Below are 25,701 nucleotides of genomic sequence, written 5' to 3'. Positions count from 1 at the left end.
TATCTATCTTGATATTGTATGGTTTATGACAAAATAAATAAATAAATATGTATAGGCTATTATATTTTTATACTGAAAGAATGTTTGGTCTTTTTCTTATTTAATGACTTAATGATTTTAATATTACACTTTTATTTATTTACATTTTTTTCAATAAAATATTTCATTGCACTATTTAAGTGTATTTTACATGGGGTAATTATCATTGCTGAACGAATGACTGAATTAATGAATGAAATTATAATTGCATGTGAGAATTTTCTGACATTTAATAATAATTGCACTTAATTCATGACTTAATTCATTAACTAAGTCATTCGTTCAGCAATGAGAATCATCCCATGTAAAATACACTTAAATTGTGCAAAGAATGTTTTTGACTCATAAAGTAAACAATTTTCGTGTATACAAATAATGGTAATTGAGATGATGAAAAAAGGTGGGAGTGGCAGAGAGGGGCGTTCATCCTCTAAAGCGTGAGGGAAAGATCCGATGTGAGAGTTTTTTGCGCGCTTGAGCAGCAGTCTCACCGCCGAAAGAATCACGAGCGGTAGTAGTTGGACAACAAGCCGCCACCGATGCCGCAATTTCCGTAGCAACTTTACCCTCCCTCTCACTCCCTCCCTCCTTCAGGAGCTGCTGAAGCGTGGCGCGTGCGAGGGGCGCGAGCGGCTGCGGCGCGTGCGGCTGAGCGCGGAAAGAGCCGGAAGGCACACAGCAGCGGCGGGCTGCGAGTTGATGGATGGAGAAGTGGCGGCACTGGCTCGAGCAATGCACTAGTGGGAGAGAGCTTCGCTACGAGCTCGAGACGGCCGTGGCCGCGGCGACAGAGGCCGAGAAAGAGCAGACACGGCTGACAGCGCAGCTGGACGGAGAAATGGAGAAGCTGGAGGGCCAGCTGAAGGAGTGGAGCGAGGGACTGAGCAGCGCCGAGCGGAGGAATAGCGGAGCTGCTGCGGTGGAGGGATGGACGGTCGCCAAGGTAATTGAGAGAAGAACGGGGAGTGTATAAGGTGAAATGCTATTTAATTACAGTGTATATTATGTAAGCTCTCACACTTACTGTTTGGAAAGTCACACAGTTTGGTGAATAATTTAATAATATTTTGAAACATCAAACTCATTTACAAGTTTATAGCCAGAAAGTAATATTTAAATAGTAGCCTACAGAGCTTTTCTTTTCCCCTTTCCTCTCTTGTTTTTGTTTTCTTTCTGTAGTAATATGTTTTCCTGCTGCTGAGGTTGTTTATACTTACAGTAGGCTAACATTACATCTGTTTCTTGCTGCTCAGTTAATTGAAAAAGGATTGCAGATTTTTCTTCCTTCTCATCTTCCTTTTTCCCTCAAGTCCCTCAATGTTTACTTTTTTCTTGTATAAGTTTCTCTCATCCCGTGTGTCCGATGTCCAGACTTGTTTGTGTTACACGCTCGTTTGCTCGGCTCAAGCTCCTCAACATCTGACAGCTGACTCTCGACGGGAGAGAGAGAGAGGAAGGAGGGAGGACGGAGGAGAGAATGTAAAATGGAGGGAGAGAGAAAGAGTGTGAACAAAAATGAGAGAACATGTCAAAGGCGAGGAAGAGTGAATGAGAGTCACCGAAGTGTGTGAAAGAGAGGGAGAACCGCAGCATGTGAAGTGGAAGGCGGGAGAAGTGAGAGAAGGAAGAGGAGGAGAGAGATTGAGGGAGGAAGTGTTCTATAGGGGGAAGTCAGGGAAGAAGGGTAGGGGAGGGTGGAATAACAGAGAGAGAGAAGAGAGAGAGAGGCACCACTATGGGCTCTGTATAATCTAGGCATGTTCAGAGAAGTGGGAAGGCTTCCTGGAGTCGCAGAAGAACAGAACGATTTTGTAAAATGCCCTGCTCTTGGAGCTGAATAGAGCTGTGTGTTAATGCTTTATTGTGTATGTGTGCACAGCTGTACATGAAGAAGCATCAAGCCGATAAATGAGATTTGAAGTGTTATTGACATTAACCCCTGCTGTGTGTGTGTTTGTCAGGGTGTTCTGGAGGGGCTTCAGACAGCTGAAGTTATGGAGGAGAAGCTGAAGGCGCAGCTCAATGAGCTGTGTGGGTTTTCCAGTGATCTGGGTCCACAGTCGGACAGAGTCAGCGCTCTTATTAAGCTACACAACAGGTGAGTGTGCTGCAGACATAAACGCATATGCATGAGGTTAAAAGTTTTTGTAGTCAAATGGTCACCACCTAGTTTTGTTTAGCGGGCTGTTCCTTGAAAGTTGTTTAGCCTTGGTAGACAAATAGAAGATGGATGTTTCTTACAGAGCTTCCCAGAAATGTCTCTACTGCTTACGGCTATAATAAGCAAATCATTTATAATGTACATCTAAAATAATGTATTTTAATATTGAATATGATTTAATATTTATTTCATTTAATAATTCATAAAAAATACATTGGTTGGTTTTTTAGTTCTGATAATAAACAAGTGAAAAGAGTAAATAATTTTAAGTTATACATTATAAATTATATGTACAGCAGTTAATGAATAGAATAAATCAATTACAAATAAATAAATTTGAGGGCTACATTTGGTGAAATTGTTAAGATATTTATTCAGCAATTTTATTTGCAGTGTTTATTGACCTTAAAGTTTTAGCAAAAATAATGTTATAAATTAATAGAGAAATTAATAAAAAAGAGTAAATAAAAATATTAATTAATTTATTTCTAAATAAATATTTCATTGTTGGTTTTGTAGGTTAAAATACACATGCTCTATTTAATTAACAGAATACATTTACACATAAAAATGTAATGCACTGAGGTGAATGAAGGGTTGTGATATACTGCACCTCATAGCGCTGCATCTAAAGTGAGTGTTTCAGCTGAGAGCACCTGTCATGACAGCAGGTTTTACCTCGTTAGCATACTTTTCAGGTATAGCAGCAAAAAACATGCTTATCTACCCTCCACTGTCCACTTTAACCTCATCTGCATTCGTGTATGTGAGTGTGTACAGTATCTGTGTGCAGACATGCTAGTGTATTTCTGTGTGTGCAGGTTCTGCTGCGTTTGACACTTTCTGATACCCAAACTCTCCCTCTGAGAGAGCCTGTCATTGAAACAGATGTCTGTGCTCACCTTGTGCTATCAGCTCCCCCTACACTCACACATTTTAACCCCCATCCCCCCTTTTCACCCTTTCCTTTTCAAATACTGCTCTGTGCATCTTCCTCATTAGCCTAAGCCTACGAGCCTCCCGGGAATGTCAGAATACAGAGAAACTGCTGGAACAACGCTTCCGTTCTTCTCTGCATGACTTTCGGCAGTGGATGGTCAATGCCAACATCTCTACCGCTAAATGCTTTGACTCCCCTCATAGCATCTGGGATGCCTACATTTCTCTCCAGCAGATCCAGGTGAGTGCAATGGTTGTGGACAGTACTCTGTCCAGGAGGGCGACTGGGCAAAAATCAAGAGTCTTGGAACATAGCCATATCCAGGCCACAGCAGGTTGGCATGGAAAAGGTAGCCAGAATTTGATAAAATGATAGCCCATTCTCAGATCCCATGGGCCAGTTTATGAGGCCACCATTCAGCCAAGGATGTGTCAGACGGGTCTATTTATGACTTCAATTAGCACAGTAAAAAACCTGTGAGAGCACAGGAAAAATGCACAGTAATGATGTATAGCTCGATGAAAGAGACATAGAATAGACCTGGACAGAAATCACCTGAGAGTTATCTAAAATATTTCAAAAAAGAAAAGCAATAATGCAAATAATAAAATGCAAATGCTAATCATCGATTAAATAAGTGAAATGTTAATTCATATTTCTATGTTACTGTTTTATTTTGTTTTAATTTACATCTTACATTTTGTGTATATATTTATATATTTCAAATCCTAAAACTTTATTTTGAGCAGTTACAGATTAAAAAGAAATGTATTTAAGTTTTATTATTTTATAAAAAAGCAATTACCTTTTTTAGAAAATAAAAAATACATTCATTATGTATGTAGAGACATTCATTATTCAGCCTTAAAAAGAAAGGATTAAACACTTACTGTCTCTTTTGTTATGGACATAAAAGACTTAACAGTCAATCAGTATTTTGCTACAAATGTCACAGCTAGCTAGTCATATTAGGAAGATGCCAACATGCACAGGTTATATGTCCTCACCAACCAAGACTACATTTAATAAACTTACCCTTTGCAATGAGGGTAAACATGATTTGTTTTGACCACGGTCTGTGACTTATGTGGAAAATGTTAAGCTGCTGAAACAATGAAACAATTGAAATTCAATTTTCTACTCTAATTTTGGCACTGTATTAGGTCACCACTTGCCATCCAATGAAAAATCTTGGTCCTGAAGCAAAATCAGTTCAAGCTGCTTTTAGCATTTGACTCCATACATAAATTTATTCCACAGATTGCTGCAGATATTTTCCCCCCAATCAGCAGAGAAAAAAAAGCTCAGGTCAGCACAGATTCCTTGTGTGGGTCTAGATGTAGCATAGCTCATGTGCAATAAAAAGGGATAGATATGAAGAAAGAAGCAGAATAAGGTTACTCAGAATTGAAAATGGAAGCAATGCTTCTAATTTTCTATTTACCATCAAATACATTTCAAATTTGGAACCATGTTTTCTCATGGCTTACTTTCCTGAACCACCAACACAGTGTCAGACATGCTTTGGGTCATACATAATTGCATATGTATCATTTGAGTGGAGAAAGACAGAAAAAGATGGGACCTGCAAGCCTCACAGATGGTGGGAGATTCCAGCTGGGTGCCTGTCAATGTCTGGACGTGACTCATTGAACTTGCTGCCCACTGCTCTGTGATAGTCTACTTGTGTCTGTGTGGCTGACATCTTGCTCATTCTGCATCACAGGACTTCAAAAGTGACAAGGAGCAGGGCCAGACCAGACTGAACACTGTCCTGACCTGTGCAGAGCAGCTTAGTAGCGTGGTGCCTGCCGAAAGAGTGGAGGCGATCAGGACCAAAGAAAATGCAGCCAAAGATGACTGGAAGAGCCTGATGGACAGCTTAGAGAGAAGAGAGACGGCCTTACAGGTAGAGCTGTGTAGAGATGAATACATTCATATTTTGTATACCCTGCTCATTTTATTTGTATTATTATTATTATTATTATTATTATTATTTTATTAGGAAAGAGTGTTTTTATATAAAAAACCAAATACAGCTTTAGTTACATGTTAAACCTTTATGAATATGTACTTTCAGGTCTTGCAGTCTCAGATGCAGGACTTTGAGGCAAGTGTGGAACCACTTCAAGACTGGCTGAACAGGACTGAGATCAGTGTGCAAGAGAGCAGCGCTCGCCTCCACGACCTGCCGGCCAAGAGACTAGAGCTCTCCAAACTTCAGGTGAGCCCGGATAGTCTTAATGGCTTATTTATACTTATTCAGAAGAGCTTGGATCAACCAGAGTGAAATTATTCACTACTATTAAGATTTCAGTCCTCACTATACCTTGAATGTCAGTGTGGTGTAATTCATTAATCAGAAGAACATTTGATTTGTGATCAATAGATTATGCATTAAACATTAGGAGAGTATTAAAAATACATTTCTTTTTTTCATGTCTTTTAAACATAATCTAGCTGTTTGAATGTAATTAAATGAAATCAACTAACTGTGGCAGTGGACTTTGCAGAACTTAAGCTCAATTAAATGAGTTGTCGGAAGTAGGATCTGCTGGAGATTATTTCGCTGAGTCAAGCTTCCTGCCACAATTGAGGATTAAGCTGAGTCTCCAAATGCACTCGAAGAACAAAACACCAATATACAATCTGACAATAATATGAGTGTAGAATAGAGGTTGGAAAGATAAACATTTCTATTTTTGCCTTATCGCAAGATCTTTCATCTCTATTTTTGTATTGCTTTGTTGCTTGCTGGACCCTTTTGTCTGCTCTGTTGGCAATTGCATTTCCCACAGTGTATCTGTACAGTGTAGAAGTCCTCTGAGTGATTATCCATCCCCTCCTATCTCCCCTTCCCCTGCTTTTACCCACTTTCCCTCTTAATCCCTTTATCCCCAGAGTGCACCCAACATGATAGACTCCATTATCATGAACTGTGTCTGACTAACTGACAATTTCACAGTCTGCTCTTTTTCCATCTTGAGAAAAGATGCAAGAAATTTGCTCGTGGTGTTCTTTTGTGCCCTGATGTATTAAGTCTGTTTAGTTAAAGTTTTTTTTTTAATGTCATCTCAGTGGATGTGCCCAAAATCTCACCTAGTGTGGTTTTTCTTGGCATGAACATTCGTCTTTATTCTTTTGTGACCCCTGCTTGCCTCGTGACCCCTGATTGCACACCCTCAGACATTGCTAGAGGAGATGCACTCCAGAGAATCTGAACTGACAGAGCTGAGAGGGCGAGCACATGGCCTCTGGGAGGGTCAGGGTGCTGGGAAGAGCTTTGTGCATCGGGTCTGCCAGCTAGCTGCATGCTACTTGGCCCTGAGCAACCTGATTAAGGTAACCTCCTCTACCTATCTGTTTACCTCATCATTCCTGTGTTTGCTATTTCCTCGTTACCACTGATTGTGATATAGGAGATGAGCTCATTATTATTGACATTTTTAGATCTACAGTATTAGGAGATTTACTATAAGCTTTACATTTTTAATAACTCTGAGTAACAGGTTTGTTCTGAATCTGTTCAGTTTTTGTTTGTCTACACTACCATTTAAAAGTTTGTGGTCAGTATGATTTTTATTAATTTTTTAAAATAAGTTAATACTTGTATTCAGCAAGGAGTTAAGTGATTTATATTGTTAAAAAATATTATTTATAAATAAATGCTGTTTTAAACATTGAATTCATCATAGACTCCTGGTTTCCACAAAAATATTAAGCAGCATATCTTTATTTTCAATTGTATTAATATAGAAAGCAGTAATTTCAAATTATATAATAATAATTATATTTCACAATATTAGACTACTGTTTTTACTCGATTTTGATCAAATTAATGCAGCATTGGTGAGCATTTTCTTTGAAAATCTTTTTTTTTAAAACTTAAACAAATCTTACCAGCCCCAAACTTTTGAAAGGTAGTTTACTTTATGAAAAAAAGCTAATTCTATATAAATTTACTTAGGGATCCATCGATATTACATTTTAGACTAAAACCGATAATCATTTTCATGTTCTGGCCAAATAACCAATAAATGTCTTATATTATAACAATATATTATTTTATTAAAATATATTAAAATAAAACACTAAAAACTTTTGCTACAAGTGCATTTAGGCACAGCAACATTGTAATATACAGTGTGAAAAACAATTTTTATTTTGATGTGCTAAATATTGCTAAAGATACATTTAACAGTGTTATTAAATTGTTAGTGTTATGGAAAATTAATAACATGTAATATTAACAAAAAATAATAATTGTAATTTAAAAAGTGTACGTTAGATCAAGGAAAAAGGTAAACTAAATGTAAAATGAGAAAATATAGACAATTAAATTGCAATAAACCTTAAAATCTCTGATATCAGCTGATAACCAATATCAATAATATTAAAACACTTCATTTGTCCAGTCTTTTAATCAAGTCTTGACTTCTCTCACCCACCTTCTGCAGGAGAAAGTGTCAAGGGTAGAACGAGTGGTGGGGGAGCATCAGCTTTTTTCACAGGGCCTTCAGGAACTTCAGAACTGGGTTTCGGAGTCCCAACAGATCCTCAAGACCTGCAGATGCCCCACATCTGACAAGAGTGTGCTTATCACCAGAATGGGCCAGCTCGAGGTACACTGTCATTTAATATATACACATTTTACCATTACACAGGTGTTGCTAAATCCTAAGCACAACCTTCTAGGGATTTGGCTCTCATAAATTAGTTTGTAAGTTTAATTTGTACATGTTGGGCGTCTAACATTGTTTCTGATTGATTACAGACTTTACTGGCGGCTTGTCAGAGGAGAGAAATCCAACAGAAGATGCTCATCACCAGAGGAGAGTCTGTCCAGAGGAACACCTCGGCTGAGGGTGTACCAGTGGTTCGCAAGCAGATCCAGGACCTCAAAGACTCCTGGGAATCACTCTTGTCAACATCCATACAGTGCAAGAGGTCAGAGATCTCTCTGTCCCTCAGTCTGGGTTTATTTATCCTCTCTTTGTTAGTGCTTTTGTCTGTGTGCTCATCAGGCGTCTGTGTGGAATTAGTAGATGTCTTGTTCATGTGTTGCATTTACAGCCAGCTGGAAGGTGCCTTGTCACACTGGACAAGTTACCAGGAAGATGTCAGTCAGTTTGAGTGCTGGATGGAGCAAGTAGAAGAGAGCCTCGGAAACTCAGATAAACACTACGCTGAAATGAGGGACAAGACAGCCAATCTAGGCCGTGCCAAAGTAATTCATGCTTTTCATATGCATAACATAATAACATAACATAATAACAGATAACAGTTGTTTATTTTTACAGTTCTATTAGAAGTTGAAACCTTAATGGATTATTTACGTGAATTGCTATGCTCTGTACAGCTCCTCTATGAGGAAGTTCTTAGCCACTCTAGCCCTTTAGAGACCATTACGACCAAGGGTTTCAACATGACTGAACATACGGCCACCCAACGGGAGATCCAGAAACTCAGTGAGAGATATACAGCCATTAAAGATAAGGCCAAGGTAAGCCAATGATGTCAAACTGTAGGCTGCAGACCAGTGCTTACAGTAGTTTTGGGTGGTCAAGAAGAATTATTCAGCACAAACTAATATGATGAATCCAACCAAGTCCGGTGGTCACAGAGTCCTATTCACAGGGGAATTGATTGAATTACATAAATCTTTCAAGACAGACCTACGATGAGCTTTGAAGCTGCTGAGCAATGAGGTTTTTGAGGAAGCTGTAAATCCGTATGATTTTCACTTCATTTTTAAAAAATAATACATTTAATAACCAATTTCCCAGTGAAGAGAGACACCACCTATTACCCTGAAAAGATCATTCGGCAATCAGAGAAGTTTCTGTTACCATGGAAACAGAATTTGCGGCCAAAGAGCTCAGCAGTGACCTCTCAGCACTGAACATGAACTATTTATCTATCTATATATTAGATCCAGGTGGTTTGTGGCTCAGATTTTTTTTTTTTTTTTATCTCAGTGGAGGAAAATAATGGGGAAAATACTTCTGCAACCAAGCAGCTAAAAAAATGTTGCGCTCTGCGTTTAATCTATTTCCACTTATAGTAGAATAAATTTGAAATGATATTCTCTGCTTGTTTTTCAGGCTGCTGTCAGTAAGGCAGAAGAATTGGTTTTGCTCCATCAAGAATACCAGCGAGGGCTGCACATGTTTGAAGACTGGCTGGAGCAGGAGCAGAACAGTTTGGCCCTCCTCACACCTCTGGATGAAGATGTAAATGCTCTGGAGAACACGTTAAAAGAACTACAGGTTAATATGATATGATCTTTTTTAGGGCTTTAATGTTATAGGCAAGACATATTCTGCACTACATAATCTTGTACTCTTTCTGTCTAATATTGTTTCTAGATGCTCCAGTCACATTGCTCTGAGGGACATAACTTGCTCCGCTCAGTTCTTGCCAGTCGAGAAAGAGTAATTCCATGGGGTTCCCCTCAAATAGAGGATCGGGCTCTGGAAACAGCACAGACAGAGTGGCAGGGTTACCAAGACCAACTCGGCGAGACCAAAGTCCAGGTAGAGCAGGTCCTTGAAAGGGTTCAGGAACTAGAAGGTTTATTCCAAAGCTTAGACCAGTGGCTGGTTGACATGGAGCTCAAAGTTAAAGTGAGAAGCCATCGTTGCTCTGATGTCACTGCGAAGGAGGCACAGCTACAACACCTGAAGGTACAATGCATTATACTTATGCTTGATGATTTCAGAAATACAGTACTCTCGTTTCATGTAGATAAATGTTGACCTTTTCCTGTCATTCCTTTATATCAGCGGTGGCAGCTTGAGGCTGCCCAGCATCAGGCTGAAGTGGAAGGCCTTAGTACTCTTGCACAGCATGACATAGAAGATGCTCATGTACGTGGTCGGATCAGTACCAGGGTTACCCAGCTCAGTGCCCGCTACCATGCCTTGCTCCTACAGATACAGGCAAGTTCAGCCTTGTACATTAGCAATTCTTATGCATTAGATTATTTCAGGAAATTATACAGCATCATTCAGTAAGCTGTCACTGTCCTTTTATTTATTTTTTCACAAATAATATGCATAGAATAATCATTTTCTAAATGTAATAATTTTCCATAACTGTTTTTATCTGTTCGCTTTTGAATTGTCCTGTTAATTATAGAAACATATTACATTCATTTTCATATTGCAGGTTCTTGGATTTTTCTTATTATTCTGCAGCTGCTCCTGCAATGTGAAAAATACAACAGACGCTGTGGTTTTACAATATCCCACTAATTATTCCTCTGGTTTATGCTTGGGATCTCTCAGTTTTCTCCCCAAATCCTCGCTCAATCTCTTTCCCAGTGTTATTGTTAACTACAACCAAATTGAAATGAAACGCAAATAAAATAATATTTAAATTTCTAATTCTAAATATTTAATTTATATAAAATAAATTAAAAACATGTTCCTGTAGAACATTGCATTAGCAAGCGCAAGGTTGGGGGTTCGAATCCCGGGGAACAAATGATAGTAGAAAATTGTTAGCCTGAATTCAAGGTACCGTAAGTCACTTAGGATAAAATTTTAAAACTAAATAGAAATATTACATATAAAAACCACAATAAAAATGCTCATAACAAAATGACTTAAACTTAAAGTAAAACTGAAAATAGCTCAACCAAAACATTGCTAAATACTATAAATTTGTATAAATAATGATAATAATAAAAAAAGCACTCTACAGCATTTTAAAACCGTATTTTCACTCCTTTTCTTCCCTTATAATTCCTATAGTAATTCCTATTCCTAAGTTGCTGAAGTACAGAAATGCAATAGACCAGTTTTTATTTTCTGGTAAAATTATTGCAGTCATTATTATTTCTCATTATTATTAAATTGTCTAAATTAAACCTTTTTTTGAGTTTAATGAAATTTTAACTTCTACTTTAATTTATAATAATTTTTACTTTAATAGAACCTTGTGTCATTGACTCACCTCTCACTTTGCTGCCAAAGCACACTGATGAGTCTAATTTCTCAGCCATCTAAACATTGGAAGTTATCCAACCTACTAAACCAGCTCCTGTGACCCACTGTGATAACAAAAAAAAAATCCCTACACACTTGAAAAATCAATGTCTCGCCACATAGAGACCTTAGCTTGTAATTAAACACTATAGGATTCAATCTTGCCCATCAATCGGTGCTGCTGCTTTTGTGGCAGCAGCAGAATTGTTTTTAACACTTGCTGTAACAGCTCTCATTTCTGCCCACTTCTCTCTAACATGCACACACCCTGACTGCGACACAGAATAGAGCGTGTAATTATTCTGTGAGAAACAACAGGCCGCCATGCACTGCAGTCAAGAGCTATTACGTCTCAGCAGATAGGTGTTCACGCGGTGCGGCACAGCGCAAACGCGTTAATTGGTGCCACGTGCATGAGGGATTTGCATGTCAAGTGAAGAAGGTGGCAAAATAGCTTAGCCTCAAAACTCCAGTGGTGAACCCTAGTGAGTGTGTGGCATTGGATCAATTTAAGCACTTCATGCTGATGAGACAGAATTCCAAGCGTTCTTGACAATAAGCCTTATGATTTATTCTTCCATCATTCAGGACACCCTCAAACAGCTCCAGGTAGAGATGCAGAAAATCTCAGAGGCTCAAAATTCTCTCCGGACCTTCTCTGATTGGTTGAGCACAGCGAAGAAGAATTTCAAAATCGTCACTGAAAGGACAGAGGCTCTCGATTGCATTACAATGGAAAAGAAGATGAAGAGGCTAGAGGTATGTCCCGGTGAAAACACAATTGTTGCTGTATATGCAAAAGAGAATATACTGTAGATAAAGAGTTGAAGGATCAGATGAACCGATGAAACTGTCACCCCTTTTCATCTTGAGGTTTGACAGCTATTGATCTGGCCTGATAAAATTACACTCACACAACACAGACTAACACTTTCCGCGGGCATGGCACAGTTTTGCGCTCATTTTTAAGATCATAAGAGCCAGAGTGTCTCTGTGTGTGCACATGTATGAGTCTCTTTGTCTTCTTAAGGATATGATCAATATGTCTACTACACAAAGCAAAAGAAAGCTTTTGCACGATTGCACTCTACATGCACACAGCCACTTCACACACTCCCCCACTGTGATAGCTAAGATGAAGGAACGGTCTGTCTGTGGATCCTGCTGGCACAGACTGTCTAATTGATACAATGCCCTTGCAGCTTCAAAATCACATAACACTCTTTTCCTATATACATATACCACTCATTTGGTGCATATAATTCTTGTGAAGCTCAATAGTGCCACACAGATGCTAATAGCAATGTCACATAGAGATCTGTACACCCACTCTATTAAGCGGTAATGTTAGGGCTATAGATGCATGTATTTTTGAATTAATAAACAGCCAATTAAGTATACATTTCTATCGCTGGATCATATTTCTTTGCCCAATTATCCTTGGATCCTACACCTCTTCGCATCACTTAGGGCCGTTTCATAGTCAACGCATCTGTACGCATACGCGTCCCCGAGGCTACGCATCGTTAAGCTTCGTCCGCCATTATGCGTCGGTGCGTAGCCAAATGTGTCGTCCAAGTTATTGATACGCGACGCGGCGATTCACGTAATACTATGCGTTGTCGGTGGGGGCGACATTGCAAGTATTGTACATTAATTCAAGCATATTGTGTTTACAGAAGAAGAAGGTTTGGATACAATGGCGGGCGAAGAGGAAAAATTATGCGAACTTATACATATTCATCCACATTTATACGATAGTTCATCATCAACAGAATACACTCCTCTTCAGTTGTCATTGTGATCTGAATATCACGCGACCCGACTCTACTAATATCACCCGACTCTACTACCCCCTGTTGCGTGAGCGGTGTATTGCATACACGCATCAACCGTGACGCTTGCGTTCACTGTTTAGACTATGAAAGGGAGCCCGTCGCTCGCGTTGCTTGCTCGCTTTTCTAGCGTTGACTATGAAGCGGCTCTTACTTCTCATTTCCTTATTTGTGTGTCGAGATGATAATTAAAACACTGGGGCTGCTTTCCCTGTCAGTATCGCAGCAGTAGCTCCAGATCCAGCTGTCCAGCTCTCATGTACTGCTCTTTGTAGAGACAAGAGGTAGATGTCCTATAGAGAAGCTTCCTGCTTAAAGGTAAAGGAGTAGGAGGGGCCGAGTTCATCCGTTGCTGGGGAAACACTGCAGCGGCAGCCCCATTTAAGGCTTGGGAAATTGGGTCTTCCTCGCGTATCTCTGACTGGGGCCTCACCGGGTCTCCACACACAGGTGTCAGGAGCCCAGCAGGCTTCAAAAAGTACCCATCAGAAAAGACCACTTTAGAGGAGTGGTCTCAAAACCTGAAACTCCACATAAATGGAGAGGATCAGAAGCTGTCAGAAACAGAGAATTTTGTACTTGTCTTGGTTGCACACTGGGGAAGGCGTAAATATCTTTCCTGTGGCTCATTCAGTTATTGATTACCTTTTGTTTGTTGTTTAAAAGATTCTCTCACCCTGCAGTCTCTACAGGAGGACATGGATGAAGGTCACAGCCTGTTTAAAACACTTCGAGGAAATGCAGAGCAGACCGTTTGCTTCTTGGATAACCCTGGAGCATCCAGACTAGAGAAGGAAGTGCGAACAGGTCGATCACAGCTCGAAGAGCTTATTCTGGGGCTACGGGAAGAGCAAGCAACCCTGGAAAGGAGCATTGTACTCTATAAAGATTTCCAAAAGCGCTACAAGTGCCAAATGCAGTGGCTTGGGGAGACTCGAGCCCTTCTCAGTTCCACTGTTGAACCCAAAGTAGAACTTTATCAGAGGAAAGCCCAGCTGAACAAGTACAAGGTTGGTGATTTGTTTTACAGTCTTAACTGACATAAAATCTGTACTTGTGACTAGTTTTGTCAACAAAAGTGGTAGTCCTAATTTATATATATATATATATATATATATATATATATATATATATATATATATATATATATATATATATATATATATATATATATATATATATATATATATATATTTATATATATATATATATTTTTTTATGATTAGCACTTTGTTTATATTAAGTCCCTTTTGCTCATGAAGGCTGCAAAATACAGAAAACATTAATACTGTGAAGTACTATTTTAATTTAAAATAACTGTTTGCTATTATAATAATCTACTTTAAATACTTTGGCAAATTTGAATTTTCAGCAGCTTGATCCTTAATGATCACAAATCACTCTAATATGCTAATTTGGTGCTCAGGTGACATTTCTTATTATTTTCAATGTTGAAAACAATTACATTCTTTAATATATCTAATGAACAATTGATAATGACTGTGGAACACACTACACTATTTATATTTATATACACATACACTTATTTATCTAACACACATACTTAGTGTACACTTAAATTTTGCACATAATATACCTGTAGAACAAACTGCTTTTTGTAATATACCTGCCATACAATTGTCAATTTGTATATTGTCATTCCTGTCCTACTTATTTGTATTTTTTATTCTTTTATTATGTGTTTTTTGTTCTGTTGCTGTCATTCTGTCAACAAATTCCTCGGATGTGTAAATATACCTGGCAATAAAGCTCATTCTGATTCTAAATTCTGATATGTGGAATATGAAATATTTACTTTCTGGATTCTTTGATGAATTAAAAGTTATTAAAAAGAACAGCATTTATTAGAAATAGAAATCTTTTAAACTTTTTGATCTATTGTATCCTTGCTGAATAATCTGTTTATGTCTCTGTAATGGTTTTCATTGCTCTGTTGTGTCCAGGCTGTAGAGCAGACGTTGCGATCACGTGATTCTGCCGTGAGCTCGGTGCTAGAGAAAGGAGAAACTCTGGTGACCCTCCTCCACTCCCCTTCCATCACAGACAACATGATACGACTACAGGGAGACTACCAGGAGCTGTGTGGCTCAGCAAGGGTGAGTTCAAAAAGATTAAAGTGCTTGCAGATTTCATTATCATTTCTGTAATTTAAATATATTTCCTTAGACCCACGTCCACAGATTGGAGGCCCAGGTGAAGAAACAGGAAGCTTATCATAAAGATGTACAGGAAATTGAACGTTGGTTGTTGCAGATGTCCAGCAGGATGGTGACTCCTGACCCATCATCAGACGGTGGCCTGGAAGCTGCCACTCAGCAGCTAGCCAGACATAAGGTGACAAATCACAAAGCTTCACAGAAGAGCAGGACCCTATAAATAAACAAACACACATCTGCATTTTGATTACTCACATAACAAATGTTGTCATATCAGTTTGTGTTAATTATGTTTTTCACAAGAATATTTAAAGCTATTGCTAGGAGAACCTTTTGTGTTAAATTGATTTGCACATATTGTCTCATCTCAGACTATAATGGAGGAGATAGCAGGCTTTGAGGTGCATTTGGATACACTAAAGGAAAAGGGAGAGGAGTTGTTGTCCGGCTGCAGTGAACGCCTCCAGGCTCGGCTTCACCAGCAAATTCAGAACCACCATCAGGGAGCAAGAGACAGCTACTCTGCCATCTGCAGCACTGCCCAGCGTGTGAGTTTACTTGCCAACACACAAGCATAAGACCAGCATTGGGCCGATGTTTGCTGTGCATATAGACCTACAATAGTATATAAAGACCCACAATTAATATAGGCAGGAGTGTGATCAACAATGGACACAATGGTGCATCCATTATTTTGCCTGTAATTAATGCAAACAAAAAATAGTTGTTTAAATGCAGTCAGTTATGTCCCATCAACCATATGGGGCGGAGGTCTTGGACAATTAAAAACTCCTTATAATAAAAAAAAATACAATACAATTTACAAATGAGCAAACTGTTCAAACAGCATAATAATAATTGAATAAACAATTAAGATTAATTGATTATTAGTTTATTTCCAGTAAATTTTTCTATATTGCAATTTTTAAGTTTTAGTGCTTATTAATTGTATGATTTCTAGTCATTGTGCCGGTGTCATTGTTTATTGTCCCTCTGCTCACATCAAAGCTTTGTTCCAGCTGTAAGCTCAAGTGTATGACAACTATCTGCCACTCTTCCAGAACCTCCTGATTATTTTAATCCACCCTGCCTGGCTTCCTAGTTGCACCGGTCCAACTAAAGTGCTGACGAAATTCTTCTTTCTGTGTATTTGTCTAAATCAGATTAAACAACCCTTACCAGGCAGTCAATAAACTAGGGACGTCTGGCAAAGAAATGTGCTTGACATTTTGACTTCTGCATGCCAGTGTCATTACAAGAAGACCCATCAGGAGGCACTAAGAAATCATTTCTCCATGAAAGCATATCATTAAAGCCCACGGCAATGAAAGTGAGCACATACCCCCTTTGCAAATCACCATTCACCCCCTACTCCAGCTCTTGCAGTATCATACCAAAAGCTGCCAGCTGCTTTCCTTTAAGAACCCTAATCACACGCAGCCCTAATATGCCAACTACTCCCTGCCATCTGACACACTGCCTGCTCAGTCACTTTCTGAGCAAACCACCAATATTAATACCTCACCCCCTTCCCCGGGCCAGTTTTATTTTACCCATCAAGTCCAATTCTGTCAAAACAAGCCGAGACATTTATAAAACCCCTCCCTTCTGGTTTGCCTGGTTTATACCCCGTACCAACATCTTGTGCCAACCTTTCCATAACAATGCCATCCGGTAAATCCCGCCACCTGGCAGTCTGGTCAATGAGTTCCTAGGTTTGCATGTGCTCTGCCAACTCCTGTCGTCTGCCAAAGCAAGCCTGTCATTGCCTGCCCTCACGAGGGCTTGTGAATTAAGAATGTCAATCAGCGTCAGCTTTTCAGATCATGGGATTAGGGATGCCAGAGCATTCAACACCTGTCAAATGGGCTTTGCTTTATGTTGACCAGATTTAGCATGGTCAACCGTATGCCACTCATGTCATTTTCTGTTTTGCTCCTCAAATTTGTCAGTCATGCTGTTCCAGTTTTATACAACTAAGGACTACTTAAAATACCATTTAAATGTTACATTATGAATTGGCTCAGTTATGACTTCTATAACTTGTATTGTATCAATTTTAGCAAATTATGTTTGGCCACTACATGCAATTGTTATGTCTGTTTTGCAGGTGTATCAGAGTCTGGATCAGGAACTGCAGAAGCATGTAAGTCGGCAGGATACATTGCAACAGTGTCAGACGTGGTTTTCAAATGTACAAGAGGAGATACAGATTCCTCCACATGCACCACACTGCCTACAAGAGGCGCTAGCACAGGTATACGTTTTAATGTTGCTTTGTGCATGTACACAAAAGTATCACAATGAAGTATAAGATAGCCAGACTCTATCATCAATTATTTTGGGGATATCTTAAAAATTCCATCAGATGAAGCAGGATCGAACTCTGCAGGAACAGGCTAGTACCTATTTGCAGCTGGTGTGCTCCACTTGTGATCTTTCTGATGAGAAAGTACGAGAGACGGCTGCTGAGATACAGCAGGTCAAACTTCAGGTGAGTGACTAATAGATTTTAAGAATACCTTTATTCTTCAGGTTTTAGTGGCTTCTTAAACTACAGGTACTTTTATATGGAGCTCCTAAAGGGTGATGGGAGGAAAAAGATGTTTGTGTAGGTTTTATTGATTTAAGATTGTCCCATACTTTTCAATGTTACAATATGATAAAAATCACAAAACCCCATATCATTAGATTAGGTTGGCAAATGTTTAGAGATGCTTTCTACCTAATGCAGATCGAGGAAAGGATGCTGGAATCTCAAGAACTAGCAGATAACTGGAGAGAGATCAAAGACTTGCGTTCCAACCTTGAGTGTCGTCTTTTTGAGGCTGAACAACTCCTCCAGAGCATGTTAACGAGGCCAGCTGAGCTCGAGCCAAAGGTTGCTCAGAGCCAGCTGGACCAGGCTCAGGTAAGCGACAGCTTTGTGTCCAGATGACATTTGAAGACAGCAAAATGATAACCCGTTTAATGAAACATGGATTATAAGAGATTTTCTAGAAAAATTACACCAAATTTATTACATCAAATATCAGTTTATTAGTTAATCAGATGCAGTCTATTATGTTTTGCTAAAAGCTCTGGTAAGCTTTACCCTCTCTTACATTTCCTGGCAGGAAGCTTCATTCATTAATAAAGATTTCTCCCCAGATTATTCGTCTGGGTGTAATTATGGCTGTGTGAATTGATTTGTCAATGCCTGTAATAACAGTGTCCAGGCAGACCCCTTCATTGTGTGTGAAAAATAGCACATATTACCATCCCTGGATGTGCTGACAATTGTCAACAATAGATTGAATGAAAACCCCAATTACTTCAAAGCTCACTCTCTGCCAGTAACAGAGGGTGTCATCCAGAGCTGTCCATTTGGCAGGATATCAAATAAAGATAGGCAGCATTTATTAATAACACCTCATATTTCATGCCACAAAGGACTTTATCCAGGAGATGCGAGCCAGGCAGGTTGATCTGACCCAGCTAAGAGAGAGCATCAATAGGCTAACGGCTGGTCAGGAGTCCCCTGATCTTATGGAAGTTGGGCGTCTGCACTGTGCTTGGCTGGATCTGGGCAGACAGGCTGCACAGCTGCTGGAACAAAAAGAGGAGGATCTACAGAGGAGCGGGGACTATCATGACTGCATTTGTATGGTGGAGGAGTTGTTTGACCAGCTGTCCAAGAAATGGGATCAGTTGGCCAGGCATGCAACGTTTCCTTTCAAATTTTTGCACAGCATATTTATGTTTGATAGTTGCCATGTGTTAATCTTCAGTCATTCTTCTCTTTGTTCACAAAACACTGAATCTTTTCTAGGGGAGATATTGAAAGCACATCTGAGTGTCTGGATGCCTTAAAGAAGTTATCCACAGACCTGCAGGACCAGAGATGTGTGCTCGATGACTTGAGAAATAATAGGTATGGGATCGTGCCTCGTCTGAGCTTAGAAGAGAGAGACCTGGTTAAGGAGCAGGTGGGTTTCCTGGAGCAACATTGGACCCAGGTGGAATCCCATGTCCAGAAGAAAATCCAAGATTTAGTGCAGACACTGGAAGAATTGAGTCAAATTGAGGACCATTTGTGCGAGGCTCAAGAGTGGGCTGAGTTGCAGAAGCCACCCCTGTCTGAAGTGTTCAAGACCAGCCCCCCTCCAGATTTGGCCCAAAGCTTTCTATTTGATCACTTGAGCTTTTGTGCAGAATTGGAGGCCAAACAGAAGCTTCTGGCAGAGGCTGTGAAAGATGCCAATAGCCTTTCCTCTCGGCTCGGTCTTAATGAAAGTAGGATGCTGCAGACTTTGGTCCAGGAAGCACAGACAGGAGTAGAATCACTTGGAACTAAGGCAGCTCAGTATCGTAAAAGCCTCAGTAAAGTGTTTACAGAACGAACACAGTTCCTACAAGCCCTTGACAGAGCAGCCGAATGGATCAAGAAGCAAGAGCAGAGGGCTCTTGCAGATGATCATGTGGCGCTCCTACCAAATGTACTGCACAAGCAGGTGTCAACTTGTAAGAATTTTACCAGCAGCCTAAGAGCATATCAGGTGGAGCTTACATCTCTTTGGGTACATGGACGAGGATTAGTGAAGGATGCAACTGATGACGAGGAGAAGGAGACCCTTCAGAAGCTGGAGGAGTTGCAAGTTACCTTCGAGGCTTCCTTGCAGAAGAGCACGGAGCATCTGCAGCATCTGGAGAAAGCGCTAGTCATTCGGAAGTACTTTAAAGTGGACCTTGACAGGATCTGCGAGTGGCTAAAACAAGCAGAGGTAGCTACATTTCCAATTATTGATTTAAGTGGGAATGATGAGAAGCTTCAGAACCAGCTGACTGAACACCAACAGCTTCTTGATCATGCTTCAGAGTATGAAAACCTTTTGCTCATTGTCCAAAGGGCAGGACAGGAGATTCTTCCCACCTTAAATGACGTTGACCACTGCTACCTAGATGAGAAACTCAATGGCCTTCCACAACAATATAATGACATGCTGTTGTTAATCAGAGAGAAATGCGAAAGGATCCAACAAGTGCTTTTGGACCGCAGGGAGTTTGAGTCCCTCACTGATGTCACACGAAAGGCTTTGAAGGAACTTCAGGAGAAATGTGATGGTTTAGAGATGAAGTCACCCAACCAAAGTCTAGAAGATGGAGAAAGATTGCACTACAGTTATGAAGATCTCATCAAAGGTCTTGCAAATCTCTTTCAGGGGATGAAAGATCTTAGGGGTAAAACTCAGGATTTCTTTGTCATGGGTCAGGCATATGCTCCTGAAGTCATTGACCAGCTGGTTTATCTCCATGGCAGTCTAAACCAGCAGATCGAATGTAAGATGAAACAATTAAGGAAAACATTAAAGTTGTTAAATGACCATATAACAGTTACTGAGAAAATGGACTTTAGCATCACTAGTTTAAAGGAACAGTTTGGCAAACTAGACTACAAAGGAGAAGAGGAGACAGATGCCATGGAGAGATTATCTACACTACACAACCTAGCAAAATTTCTTGAAGAGGTTAGATCCTATCCAGAGGGTCTCAAAGCACAAAATGATGACCCCCACCGACACTTTGACTCAAAGATCCTTAAGACTCAGGTTATCTTCAGAGAGGAACAACTTCTTACTTTCAAGCAAAAGATTAATACACGCATAGAAGAATGTGAGAGAGGTTTTATGGTAAATAAGGATTTTCAAACTGATATTAAAGTATCAATAGACTGGCTCAAGAGTCTTAGGGATCAATTAAGATGTCCATTAATGTTTGAAGAAGCTAAAATTGAGATTGTGCAGGAGGAGGTCAGGTCACTGTCAGCACTTCAAGAAGAAATGAAATCTAGGTTTAGAGTATTAGAATATGTAACTAATGAAGAGAAAGAGAAGTACATCAACGATCGAAAACCATTTGCAAAAATCTTTGAAACCACTTTAATGACTATTCCAGAACTAAAGGATGATCTTCAACAAGCTATCAACACCAAACAGGTAAGTGATTATTAATTGCTGACAGTTCACCTGTGTTTTCTGACTGAGTAATACAATACTGAAGGTTAGCTTAATAATGTTTTTTTAAATTGTGATGTGCACCCTCAGGCGGCCTTGCAGTCTATTCTGTCTCTACTCCAAAGATACCACCATTCCTTGCAAACCCTCCAGCAGTGGCTTGAGGACACTGGTGCTCTACTTAAGCAGGCCCCAGAAGAGGTAGACCTGGAGAAAATGTCAGACTGCCTCAAGGACTTAGAAAATATAACAGGCCGGGAACAGTCCGTCAAGGATACAATGCAAGAAATAAAAGATCTAGTTCCTCAAATGGGTGACTTTTTGAGCCCTACTGTAATGAAGCAAATCCAGCAACATTGTGAGGAGTCTTATCATAAGGGCACAGAGGTCTTTAAGCAGCTAAAAAAACATCAAGAAAACTTGCAACGGTAATGCTAATGAGGTTTTGATATTTAAATAGATGTAAATAAAGCACACAAGACCCAAACTTGTATCTGCCTGTTGAATACTACATCCGTCACTGTATTTCTTGATTAGAAGCATAACTCAGTGGAGATCCTTCCAAGATGATACAGATGAAGTTATCAGGCAGACGAATGAAATTGAGAAAAGGATGATGGAGTTCACAACTGCCAGAGCAAACTCTGAACAAGAAGCTGAAGACAAGCTCTGTTTATACCAGGTTTATTGGCTGATTCTTATACATTTACGTTAAATTAGGTGCTACAGCTTTTCTAAATATTTCGTAATTTTCCGCTTTTTTTTCTACAGAATATTGTGTCACAAGTTCAGGGTCTTGAAGATGCACTGAATGGACTGAAAGTAAAGGCAGCACAGTTTGTTGAGCCTGACATAAAAGACACTGCTTCTCGGTCAGTTTGTTCATTGGGCCATCGGTGGACTCGGTTGTTTGGTGATGCTCAAGCTCAGGTGAAAGCCCTCCAGGACTCTGCATGTAACTGGAGATGCACCAGGGAGAAGGTAGAGAAGCCTCATGGGTAGACACTCTCAACTCATTACACTACGATACTCTTTATATGACTCTGTATTGCAGAGAATGTAATCAAGCGAATGCCAAATTGCAATCAGATACAATACATAATTGAATAAGCAGACAAAATGCCATAAATGATTGATTGATGACATTTCAATAAACAGACAGCAGTAAAAGCAGTTATTCTGTAAGCAGTGAGACACTGTAGTAGAGCTGAATAAATCATGGCTGTGGTTCTGTGATCAGACAAGAGCATCAGTTGCCGGCAATGGCCTGAGAGTGATGTAATGGTTGGCAATGACAGTCCATACCAAAAATAGCCCAACATGGAAGTTACCAACTCACAAATTCTCTCATAAATCTCTGCTGCTATCACAGGAAATGACTTCATTGATGGAGGCATATGCTGTGTAACACACTCTGTAACATACTGTATTTTTTATCCAACATTATCAGATTATCCAACATTAATACTTTTAATATAAAAAAGATTATTGATGTGACTTTGCTATCCAGGCATCCATCTAAGTAAAATGTTAGCAATTACTGTTTCTTGTTCATTTTTGCCAGTGCCACTTATTCTGTGTAGTTTCTTTGTGACCTAAGCCTGTTACATTATTCAGCTGAGGATATGACATCAGTCAGTAAGAATGAATCAGTTCCTCGCAAAGCTGTAAGTAGAACAGAGAGAGTAGAGTTTGTTTGTCCGTTTCTTCAATAATTCATTATTAATAGTTATATAGCTGTCCTGATAGCTGCTCTTTTGTGACAGGAGTTACTGATGTCTGAACTTTGTATATATATATATATATATATATATATATATATATATATATATATATATATATATATATATATATATATATATATATATATATATATAAGAACAACATAAATCTTTTTAACAATAAAATAAATGTATAAATGTTATAGCATGACAGTAGCACATATTAACAGCAGTAGAATCTGTTGGAGTAACCAGTCCTTCTCTGTGATTAGCTGGAGAAAATGCAAGCTGTCTGTGAGGACCTGCACAGTCGTGTTCCTGACAGCATGGTGGAAAAAGCCTCTAGTATGGCAGCCCTACACAGTCTTTTGGAGTACCATGATTCCTTCAGTCGAGAGGTGGAGAGAGAGAGCAGTGCCCTGAGCCTCCTCAAACACCATGTGCTCAACCTGTTACTCCATCCTCATGCAACTGCTTCCACCACAAAAAACAGCCAAGACAGTCCATGTCTGCTGGAAATTCAGAGCATTCAGGAGAAATATGACGAGTATGAATTTCTGTCTTATCTCTCTGTTCTGTTCTGTTCTATCTGTCATTCTGTCTTTTTTGAAAAATGTCCTAACCTAATTTTCTGTTTTTTGCTTTTACGTCTTCTATAATTTGCATTATATGTATTTTTTGTGTCCTTTTTCTCCCTCAGTCTATTGCAGCAGGTGTGTGCTAGCAGGCAGCAGGTGCAGGTGGAGCTGCGGGAGAGAGAGGAAGTGCTGAGGGAGTTGAGGCTGATGAAAGGCTGGATTCAGGACACCCAGGGGCTGCTGCTGAGCCCCACTGCAGACCTGGATAACCTGCTCACTGACCTGGAGGTAATGTAAACCACCTTATACAGTGTAGGAGATGCAGACAGTACTGGCATTCTAACATCCTACAGCCCAGTTTACTTTACTGATGATGGTGTGTTTTTGTGGTTTCTGCTAGACGGCTCATGGAGGCATGCAGTCTCACCGCCAGAACCTTGAGCAGATTGCAGATTGCCAGCAGATGAAATACCAGGACTTCAATGCCACCCTTCCTTCAGAGATCAGCGCCCAGCTGGCAGAGGTTACACTGGCTCTGGGTTCTGCAGTAGATCAGGTACCTTCATTCATACTAGGGATGTCAAGAATACATGTACCAAGTGAATTCTGGTGAGGGATTAATGTTGACATGTAAAAATTAGATTTGTGTCAAAATGTAAGATCTGTGCAGTAGGCATTGCAATGTAAATGCAGCCAAATAGACCAGTCTAGTTAGGTTTAAAAGAAAAGGAGATTAGATAATGTCTCTCTTTCACTTCCCTATTTATTTATTTTGTGCTCAGGTGCAGGCACGGGAAAGAGAGGTCCAACATAGCAGAGATATAAAAGAAGACTTTAACTCCAGACTTCAGGATGTCTCACAGAAAGTCAGACTCATCTCTTTGAAACTCAAACAGAAGGCTGTGGATGTTGAGGAGGCTAAAGAGGAGACAGGGGTATGAATGCAGAAGTCTTTGGAAGCTGTGGTACAGACTCTGCCCTGATTACTGAAATGGACAGTGTAAATGATGACAGAAGTGTACTTAAGAATGACTTCTGTACAACCTGATTTCTAAATATTTATTATTATTTTAGTGATATATATGAGTGATTATAGTCTTTATTTATAACTTAAGTAATTTAGTTTTTGTAAATTTTAATGTTTTTTTTTATATATATTAAGCTTTATTTTAGTTTGTCATTAGTACTTCATCTTATATAAAGTAGTTGTCAATGCATTTTTCATTAAAGTATTTTAATTTTTTTAATCTATTATTTAAATTATTTCATCTTATTTAAATTGCCAAAAAAGGCAACTTGTAATTTTTTACAACACTTTGATCTTTGCATATTTACAACTTTGAACATATTTTTTCTCTGCCATTTGTTCTGTTTTTCTTTCTCTATTCAGACTCTATTAGAGGAACTAGAGGAGTGTGGTCGTGCTCTGTCCGAGCTAGATGTGGCAGTGCAGGAGTTTGGTAAGCAAAATCCTCTCCTTGCCAAACAGCTGGGCTCCAGCCTGAGTAAACTGACTGATCTTCATGCTCAGACCAGCAGACTGGCAGAGGGAAGGACCACATGCCTTCAGAAGGTCAGCATTTGGGGAAACCTGACTGAAAGAAATAAAAAAAAAATATATTATTAAAATGCATTCAACAAATTTACCTTTTTTTCTATTTTAGGCAGAAAAGAACTGTGAAGAATTTAATGAAATGCTGATGTTAACTCTCAACTGGACAGAAAAAGCAGAGACTGTGGTCTCAGCCAACGTCATGTGGAGTCCAACCTTACAGATGCAAGAGCAAATCCAAAACCATCAGGTGGTGACATCTGCTTTAGCCAGATCAAATCACAGTTTCTCTGAATTTTCAGTGGCTGTTTTGGGTAGAAATTTAATGTTGTTTTGTGATATATCTCAATCAGGCCTTATTGCAAGAGTGGCAAGATCTCCAAGGGGAGTTTGAGGGTCTGGAGGAGAGGGTTGGACTGCTGGGGGAGGTGGTCCAGACAGATGCTCTTCACCTGCAGGTGGCTGAACTGAGCAGACATGCTGAAGAGCTGCAGCAGAGAGCCAAAACAAGACTCCTGATGCTACAGGATGCAGCCAAGGTTATACATAGCAGCATGTCACGCGTATTATAATGAAAAAATAAGAGTATTGCAGTGGGCTGTGCATGTGCCCATGGTCAGCTTCAAGTCTGCTGTATATTTAGAAAGACATTGCCATCTAGTGGCCAGTTAGATTAGCAACGTAATTCTTCATCGTTCTGTCTTCTTTGCTGGA

The 25,701-nt window shown here is 39.5% G+C and overlaps 2 protein-coding genes across 4 annotated transcripts in view; both read left to right on the top strand.

Annotated features, from left to right (window-relative positions):
* The first annotated feature begins 488 nt into the window (after positions 1 to 488).
* On the top strand, positions 489 to 10,156 carry LOC113062694 (nesprin-1-like). The gene is made up of 13 exons (XM_026232668.1): positions 489 to 982; positions 2,001 to 2,137; positions 3,203 to 3,380; positions 4,867 to 5,049; positions 5,221 to 5,364; positions 6,327 to 6,482; positions 7,598 to 7,762; positions 7,915 to 8,087; positions 8,214 to 8,367; positions 8,500 to 8,643; positions 9,245 to 9,409; positions 9,509 to 9,826; positions 9,926 to 10,156. The coding sequence occupies exons 1-13, from the start codon at positions 743 to 745 to the stop codon at positions 10,154 to 10,156; spliced, it is 2,388 nt and encodes a 795-aa protein (XP_026088453.1). The 5' UTR covers positions 489 to 742.
* Positions 10,157 to 11,733: 1,577 nt separating this feature from the next.
* The window catches only part of LOC113063144 (nesprin-1-like), a 52,878-nt gene continuing 38,910 nt past the window's right edge, over positions 11,734 to 25,701 (top strand). For all 3 annotated transcript variants that reach the window (XM_026233344.1, XM_026233343.1, XM_026233342.1), the window contains exons 1-20: positions 11,734 to 11,890; positions 13,650 to 13,976; positions 14,931 to 15,083; positions 15,154 to 15,321; positions 15,515 to 15,691; positions 17,254 to 17,400; positions 17,512 to 17,637; positions 17,878 to 18,054; positions 18,576 to 18,841; positions 18,955 to 21,118; positions 21,227 to 21,564; positions 21,674 to 21,818; positions 21,908 to 22,117; positions 23,130 to 23,404; positions 23,558 to 23,723; positions 23,836 to 23,991; positions 24,218 to 24,370; positions 24,826 to 25,008; positions 25,100 to 25,237; positions 25,341 to 25,526. In XM_026233344.1, the coding sequence (XP_026089129.1) occupies positions 11,747 to 11,890; positions 13,650 to 13,976; positions 14,931 to 15,083; positions 15,154 to 15,321; positions 15,515 to 15,691; positions 17,254 to 17,400; positions 17,512 to 17,637; positions 17,878 to 18,054; positions 18,576 to 18,841; positions 18,955 to 21,118; positions 21,227 to 21,564; positions 21,674 to 21,818; positions 21,908 to 22,117; positions 23,130 to 23,404; positions 23,558 to 23,723; positions 23,836 to 23,991; positions 24,218 to 24,370; positions 24,826 to 25,008; positions 25,100 to 25,237; positions 25,341 to 25,526 (5,799 nt within the window). In that variant the 5' untranslated portion in view covers positions 11,734 to 11,746. The remainder of the gene's footprint in view (positions 11,891 to 13,649; positions 13,977 to 14,930; positions 15,084 to 15,153; positions 15,322 to 15,514; positions 15,692 to 17,253; positions 17,401 to 17,511; positions 17,638 to 17,877; positions 18,055 to 18,575; positions 18,842 to 18,954; positions 21,119 to 21,226; positions 21,565 to 21,673; positions 21,819 to 21,907; positions 22,118 to 23,129; positions 23,405 to 23,557; positions 23,724 to 23,835; positions 23,992 to 24,217; positions 24,371 to 24,825; positions 25,009 to 25,099; positions 25,238 to 25,340; positions 25,527 to 25,701) is intronic.

Source organism: Carassius auratus, chromosome 45, assembly GCF_003368295.1.
Source record: "Carassius auratus strain Wakin chromosome 45, ASM336829v1, whole genome shotgun sequence".
Lineage (NCBI taxonomy): Eukaryota > Metazoa > Chordata > Actinopteri > Cypriniformes > Cyprinidae > Carassius > Carassius auratus.
Note: the sequence above shows the minus strand (reverse complement) of the source record. Positions and strands in the feature narration are given on the sequence as shown.

Coding starts and splice junctions, on each gene's coding strand:
- LOC113062694 (XM_026232668.1), top strand. CDS start 743: ATGGAGAAGTGGCGGCACTGGCTCGAGCAATGCACTAGTGGGAGAGAG. Junction 7,763..7,914: donor CCAGAATGGGCCAGCTCGAG/GTACACTGTCAT, acceptor GATTGATTACAG/ACTTTACTGGCGGCTTGTCA. Junction 8,088..8,213: donor ACATCCATACAGTGCAAGAG/GTCAGAGATCTC, acceptor TTGCATTTACAG/CCAGCTGGAAGGTGCCTTGT.